The sequence below is a fragment of the Protopterus annectens genome, chromosome 9.part0 (genome assembly GCF_019279795.1).
Source record: "Protopterus annectens isolate FY-2018-M chromosome 9.part0, PAN1.0, whole genome shotgun sequence".
NCBI lineage: Eukaryota > Metazoa > Chordata > Ceratodontiformes > Protopteridae > Protopterus > Protopterus annectens.
The window spans coordinates 807,337,629-807,360,505 of NC_056743.1; the positions used below are offsets into that span (position 1 = coordinate 807,337,629).

The 22,877-nt window shown below is 41.1% G+C and overlaps 1 protein-coding gene across 1 annotated transcript in view; it reads right to left on the minus strand.

The window, feature by feature from the left end:
• LETMD1 (LETM1 domain containing 1) overlaps positions 1-22,877 on the minus strand; it is a 223,222-nt gene that overhangs the window by 172,383 nt on the left and 27,962 nt on the right. Inside the window, exons 2-3 of the mRNA XM_044083454.1 lie at positions 14,215-14,375; positions 10,986-11,101 (exon numbers count right to left, since the gene is read on the minus strand). Of these exons, the coding sequence (XP_043939389.1) occupies positions 10,986-11,101; positions 14,215-14,375 (277 nt within the window). The remainder of the gene's footprint in view (positions 1-10,985; positions 11,102-14,214; positions 14,376-22,877) is intronic.

Sequence of the window (22,877 nt, forward strand, 5' to 3'; positions counted from 1 at the left end):
GATTCCATCTCTACCATTCTTAAAGATATGTATCATCTATTGGATGACATCAAGAAGTTCAATACAGAATGTATAAATGTATTGGATGGTTGCATTTTGGTAACCTTAGATGTTAAAAATCTCTTTACCAGCATACCAAACGAACATGGTTTACAAGCCATGAGGGAAGTACTGAACTTGGATACTGATTTGGATACAGATGAACAAACTTTATTGTCTCATCTTTTACAGACGGTTCTTGAAAACAATGTATTTATGTTCGAAGACAAGTATTACTTACAGCAATGGGGAGTTGCCATGGGCACCCCGTTCGCGATACTTCTAACTTAGTGGTTTTTAATTGGGAGAAAAATAACCTTTTCAATAATGTAATATATAAAAATAATGTCAGAATGTATAGAAGATTTGTAGATGACATTCTGATTTTGTGGGAAGGTACTTTGAATGAATTTAATGAATTTTTAATAAACTTAGAATCCACTACTAAGTTTTTAAAATTCACCATGGAATGGTCATATACCCAGATTAGTTTTTTAGATATCAATATCATTATCACAGATAGAAACTACTCTATACAGGAAGTCATGCTGGAGGAATACCCTTCTACATTACAACAGCATGCATCCTAGACATGTGTTTCCAGGCATAATTAAAAGCCAATACATCAGGATAAAGAGATTATGTGGTAACAAACAAACATTAATTAAAGAGGCAGATAACATGGAGAAGTTATTTTTGGAAAAGAGGATACAATGGGAACCTAGTACAAGATATAAGAAATTATACTCTTTCAACACATGATCCTACAGCTGAGTCAGCAGAAAGTTGTAGGATACCATTTAGAAATCAGAAAGTGAATAAGATTGGAGTATCAAACAGAAATAATAGAATTGCCTATACAATGCAGTTCACAAATGATAGTTTTGATTTGAGAAATATAATTATGCAAAACTGGAAGATCCTGACTACAGATGAAGTTATCAGGAATATAGTAGGAATTTGTATATAAGAATTCACCTAATTTAAAACAGCTATTATGTTTCAAAGAGAGCTAAACAGTTGCAATTTAAGACTGTAGGCACTTTTCCATGCACAAGATGTAGCATGTGTCGGTATATCAGTGATACACAAATATATAAACACCCCAAAATGAACATTACATTCAAACCTAAATTTTATGCAAGCTGTAACTCTACAAATTTAATATATCTAGCATTCTATGTTGTCTTAACAAAGAGGAAGTTTAAACAGAGGATGTATAACCACATCTATGAGATAAAGAAAAATAATGATAAAAATGCTCTGGCTAGACATATAAATGAGTTTAGAGAACACAGCTTTAGATTCAGAGTACTGCAGCTGGTAGGTCTGAATAAAAGATGGGGTGACAATGTAAATACTCTAGCAAATATTGAATTAGCATGGATTCTAAGACTAGGGGCTCACATACATCCAGGCTTGAATCAAAGTATTTGTATTAAACTAATATTAGATGGAAGGATGAGTGATGTTGTTAATACTTTATTATCCCCACTCACACTACAAGACTAGATGTGTTATGTAGATTTGCTATTTAAAGTATATTTATAGTTCAAGTATTGTGTATATATATATGGAGAGCATATTTATTTGATTGCCTGTTGATATTTCATAACCATATTTTATAATTACATTTTATATACATTTTTTACATTTATTGTTGACTAGATTAATTTATTACTTATATAGTTATATGTTGAATATTTATATATTTATTAACTATTTATTCATCTAATATAGACATGTAATACTGTTCATATGCATACTTTACTTTAAAGATTAATATTTATAGATACTATGGTGAATATACAATAACATCTATGGATTTTATTATACATATATATATATATATTTATAAATACACAGCATTACATTAACATATATGACAATGGCTATATACAGTGCCTACAGAATTATACAGTTAGTAAGAATGAAGTAAGGCACTTTTCTATACATAGTATTAAATAATATGTATTTGATACATATATATTCTTAAGAGTTTTAGATTTTAAATTATTTAGAAATAACATATATATATATATATATATACTTCATATTTTTACTTGTATGGGGTTAAAATATTTGTATGGACAATCACATTTAGGTAAAAGTTAAACAATATATAGAAGATTGTATATTTACATTTTTTTATATTTTTATACACATATTAAGTGAATTTTAACACATGCTAGGTGATTTTTAGTATCCGTGAGAAATGTATTCTAATGGTTTTGAAATATGCCTCAGTATGCCCTCTGATGAAATTCTAGTTTTTATTCTATAGAAGTGTTACATTGTCATACTGACTCTCTATGCATCTGACTAACTCTGCCAATTATGTTGTGTATGTTGATTGAATAATTATATTAAGTGAATAATCAATTGAATTTAATTTAATTCCACTGGGTATATATACTTCCTGAAAAATGTGATTTAATGTGAAGATCTGAGGAAGCGCTTGTCTGTCTGTATTTCAATAAATAAAGGAGTTCGTATATGGAACCTTGAAGTTTGTCGTGCTTCCTAGGTGCTGAATCCATCAGTGTTATTATACTACAGACAGACATACAGAGAAAGACAGACACCAACCTATCCCCAAGGACATAAGGCCAGCACAGGGCAACTTTTTTTTTTCATTAAAAAATATTAATAAATCAAAACACCAATGTACCCACACATGAATTGGTCCAACAATATCCATATTTATAGGGGCATGATAAAATTAAGTATTTAGGAGTACGGGTTAGAAATGACTCTGTGGTGGCAGCTAAGGATATGTGGGAAGTAAACAGAAGATAATATGAAAATTGAGAAACTGGAAGTTTTATTATATGGATATGGATACTAAGATAAACACCACTAAAATTATTTTAGTCCCTTTAGTCTTATACACAGGTCAGGCATACTTTTATCAACTGGAGAAGTTGTGGATAGCGATTAAAAAAAAAAGAGTTGAAGGATTTCACTGGGAAGGGAAGACAGCAAGGGTCAAGTGGGATAAGTTGATTCTACCAATAGAACAAGGTGGACTAGGATTACCTAATTTGAGGGGGTATTTTAGTGCAACACAGTTAAGGCTCATATATATCACAAGCAGAAAACTATAATTAAAAGTGGAAAGGAATTATGCTAACTCAGGGAGGAAGCTCAAGAAACAAGGAGAGATTGGGATTATGGATGCAGCCTCTAAGAATAACCATAATCATACAGAGTATTATATTCATAAAATAGCAGGGAGTATTCTAAGAACTAAACCAGCATGAGAATGGAGAAAAGAGATTCTGTTGACAGGGATAACTGTGGTTAGGGATACAGATAATAGGCAAGAGGGGGCAGGAATTGATTGGAGAAAACTGGCAAAGGAATCAAGGTATTGGAAGCAAATAACTAGAAAGGGAAAGGTAATACAATGGGAAGAGGCCAAGAAATTATTTGGACTGAAGGTTAGAGATTGCTTTCCCTATCAAGGACTGATATCAGAGTATAGGCAAAGAGAAAGAAATAGGAAATGGAAATGGAATCTACAACAGAAGCTACCATTAAAAAGGAATAATTAGCAAAGCATATAAAATATTGTATGATAATTATAAGAATCAATCAATCAGAGGAGCTTAGAAAGGATTGGGAAGAGAGCAATTCAGAAAGAAACAATGGGGATATATATGTACATCTCCCAAGTACGCAACAAAGTCTAGAAGATTTTGGATCTTTGCCTGGAAGTGTTTACATAGGTTTTTTTATACCTCAAGTAGACTCCAAAGTATTTTTCCTCAGGTGAACAGCAAATGTTGGTGGTGTGATACATTCCATGTTAGTAGTCCATCTCACCCTTCATTCTTTACATGGTAGGTATCCCATGGTGCACCAGTACAATCCCCAGATCTTGTTTGTTGCTGACTTTCTGTCACCAGGTACTTCCAGGATGGGGGCAGGAGGGTGGGTTCAAAAGAATGAAGGGTGAGATGGACTACTAACATGGAACATTATGGTAAGTACATAACTTCTTTATGTTAAGTAGTCCTATCTCACCTTCATTCTTTACATATGGGACAGCGTCCCTAGCACCTTATCCTTGGGTGGCTCAAGGAAAAATACTCCTGAGTACCATGGAACCAAAGGAGGCTCTACCCCTGGAGGTTAAATCCAATTTGTAATGAGTAATAAAAGGGTGAGGGGGTAGACCACATAGCAGCTGCATGAATACTGTCAAGTGGAACCCTGGCTTGAAAGGCTGCAGAGGTAGATTGAGATCTGGTAGAATGAGCCTTGATTTTAAAGGGTAAAGGTTTGTCCTCAGAACTGTAAACATAAGCTATACAGCTAGAAATCCAGTTAGAGGGAGTCACTTTGGAAACTGGTAAGCCCAACCTGGATTCGGAGAAGGAAGTGAACAATTGATCTGATTTTCTAATATCTTTAGTCCGGTGCAAATAAAAACATAATTGTCTATGGACATCCAGTTGGTGAAACCTGTACTCAGCTACATTGGAGTGATTCGGAAAGAAAACCGGAAGCTCTAAGGACTGATTCAACGTGGCCTGGGAACAGACGTTGGGGACAAAGGAAGGGTTAGTACGAAGGGACACCCTGTCTTTATGAAAAATCAGATAAGGCGGTTTAACAGACAAGGCTTGCAGTTCTGACACTTGTCTGGAAGAGGCGATAGCCACCAAAAACAATGTCTTCCAAGACAAGAACTTCAAATAGCATGAATAAGAGAAGGTTTAAAGGGCAGAGATGTTAATTTTGATGACACAAAGTTTAAATCCCATGAGGCCACAGGCTCCTGAACCGGAGGTCAGAGCAAAGTGGCACCTTTGAGGAAGGTTTTGCACAATTTATGAGACATCAAGTTGGAATCTGGAAACCCCAAGTGGAAATTTGAAATCGCTGCCAATTGGACTCTCATAGTGGCAGCCGCAGATCCTTGGTGAAATAGTTCAGGGAAAAATTCCAAAACCACGGGAATGGAGGAGTGAAGGGGTCACCATCCATTTTCTCCACCCAAACAGAGAATCTTTTCCATTTACTGGAATAAAGTTTCCTAGTTGAAGGTTTATGAGAAGACGTAAAGATATGAGTCACGGAAGGCGAGAAGCCATGAAGCCTGACAAGGGATGGAACTGGAGCAGCCACGCTGTCAAATTGAGAGTGTGTAATGAGGTATGAAGTGAACCTGACATGTGAGTCAACAGGTCTGGAACTGGGTCCAGAATCCAAGGATCATCCAGGAGAAGAGACCCGAGGAAGGGGAACCAAACCTGACCAGGCCAGTAAGGAGCAATGATGATCAACTTGCTTCCCAGCCATTTCGCTTTCTGAATCACCTTGGGAATGAGAGGAAAGGGAGGAAAAGCATACAGGAGACCCAGGGGCCAATTGTGAACAACTGCGTTTCTGGGTGACTCCCCCAGAGGGGGAATGAGGGAAAAGTAGTTGCTGCATTTGGCATTGATTGGACTGGCAAAGAGGTTGCAGCAAGGCTGTCCCCACCTGCGGAAAATCTGTTCCGCTGTTTCCTGTTTCAGAAACCACTCGTGAGGCATCAGAATCGCCCGGCTGAGCTTGTTGGCTATCACGTTGGTTGTCCCTGGAATGTGCATCGCCACCAGACAGCGCTAGGAAGATACTGCCAATTCCCAAACTCGCATGGCCTCTCGATAGAGTGGGTAAGATCTGGTTCTGCCCTGTTTGCTGATGTACCATACTACCGATATGTTGTCTGACTGTATTGCAATAGTCCCCAGAGGAAGAAGGTCGTGAAGTGCTTGCAATGCCAGAAGCACCGCCCTTATCTCTAGAATGTTGATATGCAGGTGGGCCTAGTGGTCTTGCCATGTGCCTTGGACAGTCCTGCCTAGATAATGCCCCCCCACCCTACCTGTGAGGCATCCATGGTCACAGTGGCAAAGGGTTGGCGAGGAACAACTGAAGAGCCCGTGGTCAGTTGATTGGGTAATGTCCACCAAAGGAGGTCCTTCTTGCAAGATTCTGTCAGTAGAATGTGATGGGATAATGGAAGGTGTTGAAAGGACCATTGGGACGACAGGAGCCACTGAAGAATTCTCATGTGTAACCTGGCTAGTGGCACTAACAGTATGGTGGAAGCAATGGTCCCAAGGAGCTGTAGAACAATCTTGGCTTTGACCCTTCACAAGGGAAGAAGAAAGTGAATTTGAAACACCAGGTTTTGTGCCCTTTCGGCAGGAAGATGAACCACCATGTTTACTGAGTCTATCTCTGCGCCTATAAAATTCACAGATTGAGAGGGCAATAAGGCAGATTTTTCCCAATTTATGGAGTTGGGCACAAAGCTGAATAGTATTGTCCCTGCTCTGAAGGCCTAGATGCCTGGTGGGGGTGGTCTGGAGCCAGTCATCCAAATACGGAAACAACTGGAATCCTCGACATCTCAGGTGAGCTGTCACTACTGCCATACATTTGGTGAACACCCTGGGGGCTGTGGCGAGACCAAAGGGCAGAGCACAGAACTGGAAATGACTGGCTCCCAGCCGGAAGCGTAGATGACTCCTTGACACCCTGTCCATTTTGATGTGATAATAAGCATCTTGGAGATCTATTGAGCACATCCAATTGTCTTTACCTAACAACGGGAGTATAGACTGCAGTGTTACCATCCGGAACTTGTTCTTCTTTACTGATTTGTTTAATTTGCTGAGCTCCAGAATGGGCTTTCAGTCCCCTGTACGTTTTGGCACTAAAAAGAATTTGGAGTAAGTTCTGAATCCTATTTGTTCTGCTGGGATGGTTTGGATGACTCTTTTTGACAGCAACTTGTTGACCTCCACAGTTGCCTGATCCCTGTGATTGGGTGGAACATCTGGGATCTCCTTGGCAACAAAAGGTGGAAGAGAAAAGGGTATTACATAATCTCTGGTAATAATTCTTTGTACCCACTTGTCTTGAGTGATACTTAGCCAGGTTTCTGGATACAAAGAAATGCGACCCCGACCGGCCCCAGAGAAGCACAGTCGGGCCCCACATCAGGAGCGCTGGTAAGGCCGGCCCGAAAGGAATCGTGACCTCCCTGGTTTTGCGGACCGCCCCTGCCTCTAGGGCGACATCTACCATTTCCTCCTCTGCCTCTGAAGGAGGAGTCACCCTGTGCTTCCTGGAAAAACCTCTGGGACTTCTTGAACCACATTTTACCTCCCCTCTGACCCTTAGGGTATGGTCTAGAGGGAACAGTAAAACATACTGTCACGGCTGAGGTGTTTTTCCTTCTTGCTCGCACCAGGTGAAAGTGTCCTTTACCTTGGATCCAAACAATGAGGAAACGTCGAATGGGGCATTGGTAAAGGTAGACTTAAACAGTTCCACAAAGTTACACAAACGCATCCAGGTATGACAACTTGAAATTCCTGAACCCGCTGCCCTACTCGCACCACTGGCCGCATATGAAATAAGCCGCATGGAGGAGTTAACGACAGAGGTCAAGGTGGACAACTAGGCAGAAACCTTGTCAGGGACTCCCTCAGTACACATACCTTGTATAAAATCTCCTAACTCTTTAAGGAGATCTCTCTGGAGCCTAGTAAAGTGAGTAAGGTAATTCAGCGATCTAAGGGTAAATGCCGCTGAAGAGAAGATACGCTTCGCATATCTGTTCATCGTTCTAGACTCCTTATTCAGCGGATGAACAGAAGAAGAAGTCTCAGCTAATTCCTTCTTAGTGGCCGCCGCCACCACCATGGCATCTACAGGCACACCTTTAGATAAAAAGCCTTTTCCTGGAGGGGAAGAAAGGAACTTGTTTGGTCTCTTGGTAACTGGCTCCACGGCATCAGGAGTATCCCACACCTTTCGACTAACTAAATCCATCAATTCGTCGAAAGGTGGAGACACCCAAGAGGCAGAAGGTTGAGACCCGAAAGCCTTCAGGTACACCGACTTCTCATCAGAAGGGGTGACAGTGGGCCAGTCGCACCTCTGTTTAAGAATCTCCAGGATGTCTACGAAGGAGACATCAGAGGATGACTTGGGGGACCCTTCCGACTCTTGGAGGTCAGTGTCAGATGCCAAAGACACATCCTAGGAGTCGACATGCTTCCTCTTACAAGTCTTCTTCTGTGGGGGCTCCTCGGAAGGACATTCCGGGGAGGTCTCGGAAGAACGGGGGCCACCGGCCGGTGGCTCCTGAGGCTATGGGTCTCTGCTACCACTGGAGGGAGTAGGAGCAGAGACAGAACTAGGTGCTATGGGAGTAAGCGTGACAGTACCCCCGGTAGGAGCTGATGGTCGGGACCGCACACTCATCATCTCGAAAGCCGACTTCTCCGGCTCCGAGGACCTCTCTGGCTCTGAGGAGACCGAGGATGCAATCGGCGCCAGAGCCATCAGCTCCGAGATAGATGCAGGGTCCAAACTCACCCTAGCCGACACACAGAGAGGAAGACTTGGAACCAAAGAAGTTCGGTTCCAAGCATCCCTGTCTGGGCCGACCGAAGAGCTTCGACCCCTGGACACTACGGACTGCACCGAAAGTGTCAGAGAAGAACTTGGCTACAAAACAGCCACAATAGGAGCTGGAGCCGAGAGTTCCACCGGAGGTATCAAGCACTCCAGCTCCAAAAAACTAGCATGGCTCGGAGGAGGAAAGTACACAGAGGACTGAATGGGCTCGAGCGGCTCCGGAGCCGACTGGGTAGGAGCCAACAATTTAGGCAAAGCAGATTACTTCAAAAGTCTCAGCACTACCCTCTCCACATCATCTTCCGATAAACTCCTGGAAGATCTGGATGACATGGTAGGAGATCAAGATCTCGAAGGTACAGGAGACTTCACTAACAAGGAGACCGGTAGAGGGTCCATAGACCGGCTTCAAGAAGTAGTCTCAAGAGTCTCAGCGGTCGACTCCGAAAAACTTGGAACCGACCCTACAACAACAATGCCACTTGCAGTTGGCTCTGAGGTCTGTGGAGCCAATGAGACAGTTTTCGCAACTTTAAGAGGTGGCTCCGAGACACCAGCCAATGCCGGGGAGGGCCTCTTGGCAGATTTAGGCTTTTCTTTAGCAGATTTGGAGGATGTTGAGGAACTAGACAAGTCTTCCTCGAAGGAAGGTTTAAGAAGACCTTTTAGAATTAACTTATTCTTCCTTTCCTGCAACACCCTGGGACTAAAGGCATGACAGAATAAACAGGTCTCCTGCAAATGGATGGCCCCTAAACAGTAAACACAATTACCGTGACCATCCGTTAAGGACATCTTTTGGGAGAACTTAACACATTATTTGAAGCCAGATGGCTTATGCTCCTTACTCTCTTTCTTTAGACATTCTCAAATCAATAGCACACATGCACACAGAGAAGAAAAAGGAGGAGAAGGACTAGGTCCTCTAACTTAAACGGGCCTAGCCCTGCTGAAAAGGAAGATACCACGAGGACTAGGTCCTCTAACTTAAATGGACCTAGCCCGGGAAAGAGGGGATAGGGTCTTCTAACTTAAACAGACCCCACACTTATAAAGGAGAATAGCACAGTCATCAGAACAGTAGAGAACAATAATAGTACAAGTCAACTGCAAAACAAACAGAATGAAGTTCTGTCAACAAAATTAGCAAAACGGCAAACAGAACAAAGTTCTGTCAACAAAATTAGCAAAACGATGCTAACAGCAATCCAATAACTCTAAATAGCATGCGGAAACCTCTAAATTCTACTTACACACACAGAATACCAGTGTGCAAAAAGCGCCTACTTTAATCCAAACAGTAAGCCTGGTACACGGGATACCAAGAAGAAAATAACGGCCAAAGGCCAAAAATTGCACCAAATGGCGCAAATATAAGACAACAACTTTATACTACGCTAATTGAATACTACAAACACTAACGATCTAACTAAAGAGAACTAAATATCTAATGTAAGCTAAACAGTGACGAAACTTTGAAAAAAGTTGAAAATATGCAAACACTTAGCCAGAGCCAAAGAGAAGCACAACCAAACTTGTCGATGTGGCAAACGAGATCTGGGGATTGTACTGGTGCACCATGGGATACCTACCTAGCCACGAGCCAACCAGAAGCCTTCCAGTTTGTAAATAGGCCAAGTTGGAACAGAGGATCGGCTCCGATCCCATATGTAAAGAATGAAGGTGAGATAGGACTACTTATCATATTTTTCAGAAGTGTGATAAGCTGGCAGACTTTTGTAATTCCTGCAGATCACTCTGTCAGAGTTGCTCTGTGAGCAGACTGGACTGACTGGGGAGATGATTTTTTTGAGTTATGCTATAGCATTAGAATTGCCTAGACATAGTAAAGCCTTGCTGAGTCTAATTATGGTGGCTGCCAAAAAAGCAATTACTAGAAAATGGAAATCAAAGTCTAGACCACCTTTACTAGAAGTAGTGCATATAGTAACAAGAGATAAAACAACCGGAATTGGGATCTTTAGAAAAGGAAAGGAGCAAACTACATAGGAAAAAAATGGGAATTGTGGGAACAATATATGCAGAGCAGGAACGAGATTTAAGAGGCAGGATGTGAATGAGCTACATAATGATTAACTGACAATGACTGGATGGTTTATAAGTGATGTATAATGTTTAAAACTACTGTTGTTTCAGTGGGGTCTGTGATGTAAAGTGTTTGCAACTAAAGTTATATATTTTGTATGTTTTTCATTTATATAAATGTAAGACTGCCTTTGTCATATGTGTAAATTTAATAAAGATGTTTGGGAAAAAAATATGTCAAAACACTACAACATAGGGAGCATCTAGGCCTACTGAATTCTTTGTATTGTCTACCAGTCCCTGTGTGTGGCAAAGGGGCATCCTTACTCTACTCAGTGACTGCCACTGTTTGAAAGGGACAACAAAAGCTCTGTTCATTTCAGTGCATTTCAAATTCAGTGTGAAACCAGAGCAGACACCATATATATCTTTAAAAGAGGTTCACTATGATGTAAACAGTTTCTTACCTGTCTTAGTTTCTCCATATCCCTGTAAGGAAGCTGCTCTAGGTTCAAATTCTGTTCGGCCATCATAATTTTTATTCGCTTTACTTCTTTTGCATCAAGAAACAATGACCGAACCCCTGTAATTAAGAGTAAATATGAAGCAACATTCCTTACTGAAGCAGAAAGGACACAACAAATACAGAGGAGTTTCAGTTACCAAACTTAAGTTATCTCAAAGATAAAATCAATCAGGAATGTAAACAAAAGTCTTAAACTTACATCTGCCAGTATAGCATAAAAAGGTTTATTTTACCTGTTTTCAGTACATACTTATTAACTTGTCACACTATGCATTTTTACATTCTTATTTCAACCAAACGTACATCCTGCTGGGTGTAAGAAAATTCAGTCTAATTACATAAGTTAGTAACTGTAATGGCTTGAAGATCAACACACTCTCTCACCTATAAATAATACCATAACGTGATAACACAAATAGGGTTTCAATACGCAGGAACAATGGGTGCATACACCCAGCCCCACTTCAGATACTGATGCATTAAAAATTATACACAGGATAGCAGAAAGCACCAAGGAAATAACATACAGGCTGCAGTTCATGAAGGTCGACTTCTAGCATTACAAAGGCTAGACCTGAAGTCAACTGCTGCACATTTGTCCCAGAAAAGGGGGTCTGGATGTGTTACTTGAGGGGATGGTAATAGGCAGTACTACATAATATGATTGGCGAAGTAGACTGACCTGGTAGACTGACCTGGTCACCCAGTGTAATGCTGCTGAAGTTCACTTAGAATCTCCATATCTCTTACTGTCATAAGCACTACATGTTAGCAGGTAGATGAAGCAGCATTTCAGTCTCCCTCTATGCACCATGGAGGGTGTGCTCCAAAGGAATGGGGGTAATCTGTTTTCTGACACAATGGGAAAGTAGATTCAATCACCGTCCCGACAGATGGCAGGAGACTGCAGGCCCAATCACTGTTAAACTGGGGATGGGGGAAGGGGTGCTGTAGATGACAATCACTGACATTACTAGGTGAGGCATACAGTTGAGAGAGTTTGACCTTGGGTGAGCAGATGCACCTACTACTCAAGTAAAGTGAGGGAGTTGGGAAAGGGCTCTTTTTACTGACAGACTGATAGCTCCAATCAGTGCAAGATTGGATGGAAATAGGCTGAGAAGCAGCATGTCTCATGGACAGGCATGGTGGAGGTACGTATCATGTTATGAACGTCATATAACAACTGCAAATATACAGTCCTGTAACTATTAAAAAAATAAAGTTCAGTTTTACAAATAAACAGCAAATTGCGCCAATCCCTGCTATTTATATATATATATATATATATACATACACACACACACACACACACACACACACACACACACACACACACACACACACACACACACACACACACACACACACACACACACACTACCTCTAAGATCACTGTACCTCAGAGAAAGATGAATAAATACTGTTGAGTTATTACAAACTTAGACTTAACATTTCTATACAGGTTTACACACCATTCACACCTTCAGTATTGCTGTTCTGAGGATTACAAATGCAGGTCTCAGAATTTCAACAGGACCTGCAGGGTTTAAGCATTCAAAAATGGGTGCAAGAGTCAGGTGTGGAAGCCTGGGTCTAAATGTTGACAGCCTGCAACTCCTGCCAGGAAGAAAGCGTGAATCATGAACATGGTCAGATGAGGCTGAATGTGGCAGGATGAGAACAGCAATCACAGCTAGACACAGGGAAGTGAGTCAGGAGGAGGCTCTCATCTTTGTCATCTGAACCCACATGTCACCTTACACTCCAGTACCCTATGACAAGGCAGCCCATGCCTCTGCCATCTTTACTGTGAAGATGCATTTCCTTAGATCACATTCAGTATCTTGATCTCTCTAGCTGCCATCTGTGCCCCCTCGTCTCAAATCCTGAATCCCAGTCCCCAAATGTATGCCATTAATATTTGAGTGAGACGTTAACAGTCTGAAGATGTGCTGCAGTCCATCTACTAGTCCTCAAAACAGACATACTCAGAAACATTTGTCTTTCCACAAAATTGCATCTCCTCATCCTACTCTATATTCTGGAAGCTCTCTTTGTATACTTTCCAACAGTTTATGCCTTAGCTTATGTGGCCATCAGAAGTGACAACACTCCAGGAGTAGTTTTACTTGGGCCTTTTAGATTTGAAGATTACCACAGCTTCTTTCATGTCTGCTTCTCCAGCTAAACATTCTGCCTCCTACAGGATTTCACTACTGTTTTTCACATTGCTCAGACTGGTTAAGCTGAGGAGTAACAATATTTGCTAGATCCTTCTCCTCTACTGTTTTCCACAATTCCATCTCCCAATCCTCTCTACACCTTCCAGATTTCCTCCTGCAAAGTGTATCAATGATTTTCTTAGTAGAGAACCTCTCCTGTCATTTGTTTTCCATAGCCTCTAAAGGTCTAAGTGGAGATCTGCACCAGCATATATAACTACCAACCCTAGCTCTGCAACATCTGCATCAAAAGCTAATAGTGTACTTCCGCTACAGCCTGACATCTTCTGTGAAAAAAACAGCATTAGCACCAATACAAACCCCTGTAGCACACCACTCTGCACTTATATTTCTTCAGAACCCAACCACCGCTCACTTCTTTCCTCTCTGTGTGCCTGCCTGTTCTATATCCACCTCACCAAAGCAGATTCCACTGTTATACCCTGTTTACTGGATTTGTCCTGTTCATCTCTGCTGTGGTCCAATACAGAAATGGATTAAGTTACAGTGGTGAGATGTTATCAGTCTGAAGTTGTTCTGCAGTCCATTTATTTCACAGTTTAGTTTTAGGAGTGGAATGGGTGGCTGAATTGGTAGAAATGCAGCTGGAGAACCTGAGTTATTTCAGGGAGAGCTCTGCGAGAGACAGGTATTCTGTCCCGTTTCAGATTTTCCACCTTGCAAACACTGAATGTTAGTACAGCCTCTGGTTACGTTATTCTGTGAAAATGAACTAGATAAAGTGGATATCAGAGAATGAATGAATGAAATTTTGAAACTACTTAAAAACTCTATTGGGTCTTTAAAGATGCTTAACCTGGAACAACAAAGTATCTAAAGGGTACTCATCAAAGCACATACAAAAAAAAAATAAACATGAAATTATTTCAACAAAATTAAGTTTACTATTATTTCCAAAGAAAAAGTATCAACATGAAAACTCACCTTTCATAAAAGTAGTGTGCAACACATAAAATCGTGGAAATCTTCTCTTTAAAAATGTTTCATACTGGAGGCTGATATATTTGAGTTTTGATGTAATCAATGAAGTGAAGCCTCTGCCCTGAGGTTTTGATGACATGCTACACAAGTGGGGTTTGTTTACCCTGAAAATAATAATAAAATGCAGATATAATAAACATTTCCCTATGGAATTAATACACGGTCATAGCATTTCTCTGTATTCTAATTTAAGGCTGTACACTTCATTCACATGCCAGGTTAAGGCTGCCATTTAGCAGAAGGGATCAAAGCTATGGAGTTCTAATTAGCCTCATCCTGTAGACCAGGGTTTGTGTCCTCTAGATCTGAGATTCCCTATTTAGTTATGGTGTGACTACGCAAGTTGGTTACTTAACCAGTTAGTGATCCTGGGTTAGCTCTGCAAGCTGCCTGTGATTAGTGAGTTGCCCAGTTAACAAATGTAATAAACGTATACAGCAAAAAATAAAATTCCTAACTTATACCAGCAATTTGATAGAATGCAGTGACAATACCATAAAAAGTCTTACAAAGCATTTGGCCCAATGCAAGAGGCAGAATTTCATTTACCAGAAAGGAAGACTAAAGAAGCCAAAAGATAGCTTGCCAATAAAGAGTACATAGCTGGTAAAGATTTGGCTTTCTTAAAGTTACAGTTAAAGGACAGCATAATTCAGATCCATTGACAAACAAAATATTGCCAAGTCTATATTCACCTGTTTCTCCATCCAATTAAATTGTTAATTCTATGCAAGACTGTTGTGACCCTGCAGCAATACTAAATCACACAGACATGGCAAAACAGTACACCCCACTCCTCCTAACATACACACATACATACACATAGCTGGAGGCCTAGCAGATCCAGTTCTACAGATATGTAATTACCAGAGCAGTGCAGTGGACTTTTAAACCTCAATCAGCACCTGTCGCCCCTGTCAGTGAGGGACACAGGTGAAACCCCTGGGACAAATTTGTGGTTGCCCATCCACTCATCAAGGTTGCGCTTGAAGAAGGTCAGTGACGTACTTTGTTTGACGTATATGGGGATTGTATTCCAGAGACGGGGCAGCCCCTGGGAGACAAATCTGTCTCTCCAGCATGTTTTGTTAATGTCACATATTAGTAGCCTTTCGATCGGGTACTACGCGAGGAGTTACACTTACATATATGGAGCATCTCTAACAGAGCAGGGTCTGAGATTGCGTTGTAGGCAAGACAAAGATCACCTCTGAGCAATCCACATAATACAGAGTAGAGTGATAGTGATTTGAGCCTGTCCACATAGGACAGGTGTTGGAGGCCATGGATTATCTTAGTGAGGTATTTCTGTGGCCTTTCCAGTTGGTGCAGGTGTATGGACAGGTACATACCAAACGGGGAGTTGTACTCAATTATTGGCCTAATGAGGGAGGAGTACAGAGAGGTCATAACCTCTTTTTTCAGGATGCAATCCCTTTACTTATGAGATGAACCAAGTAAAAGGCTTTTCTGACACTGCCGCTACATTATGGTCAAATGTGAGACTGTTGCCAACTTGTGTACCCAGGGTCTCTCACACACGTTTTGTGCTTAGGGGAGTTGCCGCTAATGTGGTAATCAGTAGGGGCCTGTTTTTGACAAATGGTATGATAATACATTTTTTTTGCATTTAACTTAAGGCCATGACTTTGGCACCAGTCATTTGTTGCTGTGAGACCCTCTTGAAGTATGTTAACATCATTTGGGGAGTCAATGACAACACCAAACTTGCAGTCCGCAACCTTGGTCAGCCACAGACCTTTTATCTTTGCCTGGACCTCTGAGAAGTAGATGCCAAACAATAGGTGTCCCAGGACAGATCCTGGGGGACACCACTAGTGTCAGGTCTGCTATCGGAGGTAGTGGCACCTATTTTTACCTTGTGGGTGCTATCAGTGAGCCAGCTGGCCACCCATCTGATGAGATAGGGATTTATTCCAACTTCCGTTAGTCTCAAAAAAGTCCACCAGGTTCAACAAGCAAGATCTGCCCTTGACGAATCCGAACTGGGTGGGGTCAAGTGCTTGGAGACTGCCTATGTCCTTGTTTATGAGGTCCATAATAATACGCTCCATGGCCTTACAGATCAGACTTGTTAAGCTAATGGCGAGAGAGTTTCCATGGTCAGTAGTGACACCACCTTTGTGCAAAGGGATGACAATGGCAGTTCTCCACTCTGCTGGAATGAAGCCAGTACTTAGGCTATGGTTGAATAGGGTGCTCAATGGCGAGGATAGTTTTTGCTGGAGATGCTGCAGAATACAGCCTGGGATACTAAATAATACCTCCAACTCCAAACTACAACTGGAACCAGTGAAAAACCTTCACAGCAACTGGTAAAATCCAAAAAGCTTTATTGTACCACACACTGGTTGAGCGTTTTCTTCCCTACTGAAGGGACTTCATCAGGACAGTTTCAGTTTTACAACCCAGCCCTTTTATGTAAAGAAGCACCCAATTAACCAATTAATTATACTAAACACTTACATAAAAAAAACTACATAGGTTCATAGGTTCATAGGTTCATACTAGGCTATCTGCCCGAGGGCATTTACAAGCCTAGCCCATGGAACTATACCCATTATTTTGCTGTGCCTCTGTCGAGCAGTGACACTGAGGTAATCCCTTCTCCCATCCATTGGTCAAGATTTCTCTTGAACAAGGCCAGTGCTCTGCCTCACATATACCGGGATTTTGTTCCACAGCATAGGAGTCTTTGGGTGATGAATCTATCCCTCCAGCGTTGAGGTTTAAGTCTCCCTTGTGGCTCTGGTGGATCTAGATTTTTTGAGGTGAAGCATATTCATCAAATCTGGGTTTGACATGGCCTTGTATGTTAGGCAAAGGTCACCTCTGAGCAAGCGGTGGCGACTGAATAGAGCTGGAGTTCTTTCAGTCGGGCAGCATAGGACAGATTTTTGAGACCCTTTATCCTTTTGGTGAGGAACTTTTGTGGTCTCTCCAGCTGCTGCAAGTGTCGGGTCAGATACATTTTGGGCATTGTACTCAATCATTGGTCTGATGAGTGATGAGTAAAGGGAGACCATGACCTCCCTTGATCTAGATGAAAATCCCTTCATGATAAGGTGGGCAATGTAGAAGGTCTGCCTAACTACTTTAGCTACATGGGTGTCGAATGACAGACTACAATCAACCTGGGTCCCCAAGTCCCTGATAACTTCTTCTGTGCTCAGTGGATTGCCACCTATTTGGTAGCTAGGGGTAACCTTGTTTTCGAAGGGTATGACTATGCATTTTTGGCATTTAACTTTAGGCCATGGCTCTGGCACCAGTTATCCGTTTCTGTGAGACCCTTCTGAAGGATATCTGTGTCAGATGTGTTTTCTACTATGGCTCCCAGTTTGCAGTCATCTGCAAACTTTGTCATCCATAACCCTCCTGTGTTTGCTTGTAAGTAGATGCCAAACAAGAGTGGGGCAACTCTGACCCTGTGGGTTCTGTCACTCAGCCAGTTTGCAACCCATCTTGTGATGTATGGGTTAACATTTAAGCTGCTGAGTTTTTCAATGATACCAGTGAGGTATTGTATAAGGCCTTCGCCAGATCCAGGTAGGCTGTATGGACTGCCTTTCCCTCATCAATGGCTTTGGTGACTGTTTAAAAGTCAACCAAGTTTAAAAGGCATGATCTGCCTTTGACAAAGCCAAACTGGGTTGGATCCAAGGTCTGCAAATTCCCTATGTCTTTATTTATGAGGTCCATTATGATCCTCTCCATGGCTTTGCAGATAAGGCTTGTCAAGCTAATAGGCGGTAATTTGGGACCACAGTTGCAGTGCGCCCCTGGGTACATATCCAGAGGTAAGACTTTGATTAAATAGCTGTCCTAGTTGTGGGTTTAATTCCTCATTGAGTTTGGTCCCATGGATGCTGTGTTTTTGCAGAGAGCAGTTTTAACTTGGGCGTTGGAAATGTTTGGGGGCTGCAATCGTTTGGTATAGATATCTCTCCTTTTAGTTTGCACTGAACCTGTCAGCCAGTATGTTGGCAATGTCTGTAGGATCAGTAATCTTCACATCATTTCTGACTAGTTCTGAGCATATCTGGGAGTTTCCTCCCAGGTTTCTTAGCTAAAGAATGCCTTATGGTTGTCTTTTGAGTCTTTAGCTATTTTTCTCTCAAAATTTGCTTTGGATGATTTTATGAGAGCTCTTAGTTTTTACTTATAGTGATCAAGGGTGTCTTACCTTTTAAGGATTTTGCTCTATCTTGTAGTAGCTTTCTCCTTTTGTTGTAGAGTTTGTTTATGGCTGGGGTCCACCAGAGTCTTTGTTTTGCTTGGGATTGCCTTATCCATGCAGTCCTGCAGGTGCTGGTAGAAGGCATTTGTGAGTGATTCAGCGGCTTGAGTACTGTTTTCGAGACCACACTAGTCTTTAGAAGTGTGAAGTCGGCTTTCAGAAGTTTTACTGTGGTCTTTATTTCAGGTGGGGTGGGATGAGGACCTCCAGATCTGATCTCACCAGTGAGGTATACTTCGGTGTTGAACATTGTGCTCCCATGTTCGTGATGATGAGATCAAGTATGTTATCTCCTCTTGTGGGGATGGTGACTAGTTGTTCCATGGCATTTGAGTTTATGAATTCCAGGAACTTTTGGGCTAGGGTGTTTGGGCTTGAGTAGTGTTCCCAGTCTATATTAGGGTAATTGAAGTCACCTAGTATGATGGTGTTTGGTGATACATTTATCCCCTCTAGTGTTTTCAGGAAGGCCATGTGAGGTTCCTGAGTTTGTGAGGGTGGCCTGTAACATGCTACAATTTGCAGAGCAGTCTTGCCTATGGTTAATTGCACCTGGATGGTCTCCGATGCATTGTCAGTCTTGAGGTGTGGGTGTCCTTGATGAATATGGATACCCCTCCTTTCTTGGTATTGTCCGGATTTTGGGGCGTAAAACCTGATAGTGCTGGGGTGCTCTCAGGAGCCTTGAACCAGGTTTCTGTCACAGCACAGACATCGATGTTCTCCATATTGAGAAGGGCCTCGTGCATTTTGAGATTTAGACTTCTGGCATTGAGCAGCATTACCCTTAGTTTTTCCTTTTTGTGTTCTAGGGTGGTAGGTTTAGAATTTGAGCCAAAAGGCACTATAGAGCCTTTGCCAATATCCGGAATCCCAGGGTGACAGGTGCAAGCCGTCCCTTGCGTGGCTTGTCCAGCATGTCATCCCAGGCAGACAGACACTGGATCCCCTTTGAATGACACCAGTGGTTAAGCCAATTGTTAAAGCTGATCATCTTATCTCTGTACTGTGGCATCATTCTTGGTGAAGGTAGGATACTGCTCAAGGTCACCTGCCTGGGCTACATAATCAGAGAGCTCCTCAATGTCTCTTTTCATGTAGTCCAAGGAGGTGCGTCTCAGGTCGTTCACACCAGCATGGACAATGACTGAGTCATATTTGTACCTGCTGTTGAGAGACCTGAGTGCTTGCGTTATGTGGCGGGAGATAGCGCCGGACAGGCAGCTTACTGTGACCTTCTCCTTACTCAGTCTGGTCAGTGTGTCTGACTATGGAGTCACCAATGACTAGTGTGTCTGGCATTGTGTTTGGCCTTAAGGGCTGTGACTGTTTGACACTCTGACTGTGAGGTCTATGTGTTGCAGGTGCTGTGTTCTGAGGTGGTGGTTGTTTGGGTGTCTGCTTAGGTGGCCTCTGCTGTTTTGGTAGATGTGTTTATGTGTATGATTTGAGGTTGTGATGGTACTATGTGAGACTGGGTCTATAGTGTGTGTGGTAACCTTCTCCTCCTGACTGGTCTTGCCAGTCCTATGTTGAGAGAGCTCAGCCTCCAGTTTGGCCGTATAGTTGCATCTCTCGCATGTATTTGTGTTTTGTGGGAGGAGGAGAGGGTTGTCTGTGTACATGAGGCAATTGTAACATTGCCTCAAAATTTTCACCAGCTGAGCAGGAGAGGACACTAGCAACTGATCCGTCGACATGCTAGAAGGAATAGACAAAAACTTTGAAAAAGATTCCGGGGGACGTGGGTGACATAAAACAAGATGCATATAACAATTATGTGTATATAACAGTTCAAAACATTACATGGCATTTACATATCAGATAAATTAATGTTCACTATAAAAACTTTAAAAATATTCACTCAAATGTCTAAAACTAATTATGTTACCCTAAAATATTTTTTAACTTCAAAAGACATGAAATATTCCCATTTTCATTAATACCAGGTGTCTGGGTGGCATTCAGCCTTAACTGCCACCTTAACTCACATATATCTAAATGTACATCCAGTATTCTACCCCGAGGGTCCTTAACCAACTGTTGCAGTACAGAAAACTTAAAAATGTGGTCCTTATTCTCAGATATATGCCTACTCAAGGCGTTAGTCATTTTATTGTTTCTTATATCCAATAAATGTTCCTTAAACCTGTCCTTAAATCGTCTACAAGTTTTGCCCACATAAAAAGGGCATGACTGGCATCTAGCCACATATACCACATTTTTACTGCAACAGTTAAAGTGCCCTGCAATGTGTATATACAGTCCATTTAGCCTCAAATACTCTGAGGTCTCTCCCATATTCATACAGTTCCCCATTCCACATTTAAAATTCCCCCATTTTCTGCTAGAAATAACCACTCCTTCATTTCCTTTTGATTCTAACAATTTTTTGAATGATCTGTCCCTCCTAAAGACAATCACAGGAGCAGATCCTACTTTTTGCACAATACGTTGATCATATGACAAAATTTCCCAATTACGCCTGAGTATTTCGACAATTCCATCTGCATCCAAATTGAAGGTGGTAAGAATCTAATGGGTCTGAAAAGAATTCAGACTTGCTTAAAGAACTGCATGAATTTTTTGATAAGGCTGGAATTGAACTGATGGAAATTATGGTAAAACATAACACACGAGCCCTAGACAGTTTAACAAAAACCTTGGATGAAAATAATGAATTAATTCAAAAGGATTTATTATTTGACAGGTTTTTAACTAACTATAACAATATATTTAGTAAAGTGGACACTTTTGTTCGGAAACATATCTCAGAAAATGCAATAAACTAAAAAGAGATCTCAATGAGTATGTAAAAGGGTGGGCGTATCCATATTCCCCTGGAACATGGTAACAGTAATGCTAGACCCAATCAGATGGATCGGAGAGAGCAGGAAGTGGTGTCATCGGCAAGAGTACATTATGATCAGGAAGTAAGGCAGCATTCACCAAATGAAGGTGAATTACGGCGGTCTGAACGGAACAGCAACAAAATCATTTTTTTGGAGATGGACAGAGGGAACACAATCACCAAGGGGTGAGACTGAAGAACCAAAGGGGTCGGAACTTCTACAAATGGAATTAAAGCAACCCGTGGACTCTGACTGCTCTGAAGTAAGTCCATTCAAAAACTTTGATGTCAACCAGCAGGAGGGTAGTGTACTGCCTTCCGAAATGACTATTGAGACTCTTGAAACTGATGGGGACGGGTTTTATGGAATAAAAGATTGTAATGTGTTATTTGATGTGGAAAATGCCCAAAATGGAGAATGTAATGCATTACATGGCACTATTAATAGTAATGAGTGTAAGATGCAATTTTTTGATGGTGAACAGCGAAATTTTACTGTAGAAATATTGTGTGTTGCCTCTGGTGGGTGGCAACATGAATCTTTGGTCCCAGAAAATAATAGTAGTGAATTAACTGTTGATTTTAGTATGCCAAATGACAATATGATGCCTGAATGTTTAGATATGGCTTCCAGTTTAACTGAACAGCATTTGGATGAAGCTATTATGGATTGTATTAATGAACAGGAAGACACTGATGTTATAATAGCTTTGCTAAATAAAAAATGTTTAGTACCAAATATTATTACAGATAATAGTGGTGATTTTAAGATTTATAATTATTCCAGTAGACCTTTAACCTTTGAGTATGCAAATTTGTTATCCAAAGGTTTAACCTTTGTTCCAAGTAGGAGAGGTAATGTGGCACAAGTACTTATTGACCTCAAATTATTTGTACGAAAATTAAATTGCAAAATGTGGTTTACTAATACACAAACCCAGGAAGACGTTAGTAATTTAAGGAAGCCAAGTACATTCAATCCACCAACAAATAACTTTATAGATATATATGAAAAGGTTTGTGAAAATGAAATTAGACAACTAATGAAAGAAAAGAATGTATTTGACTATAATTTAACTAAAGAACAGCATTTATTGATGGAAATAGTTAAAGACCCCAGCATCCGTGTCATGAAGCCGGATAAGGGAAGTGGCTTGGTGATTATGGATTCTAGGGATTATTCTAATGCTATGAATGCTTTATTAATGGAAGAAGTATATGAGGAAAGTTCAATTGATGAAATCAATCATATGTATAGAACTGTTGATTTGAGGTTGGAGGACATGGTGCTGGAAGGGCAGCTAGATGAAAAACAGTATAATTATGTACGAAATGACCACCCTATGGTGTCTAATATATTTGGTATCCCCAAAATTCATAAGGGATTGATTAACCCAAAGTTTAGACCCATAGTAGATGGAAAGTGGGGAAAGACCTGCTTTACTTGTAAATTTTTGGACACACAGTTATGCAAAAGGTTGGAATGTTTTGGTT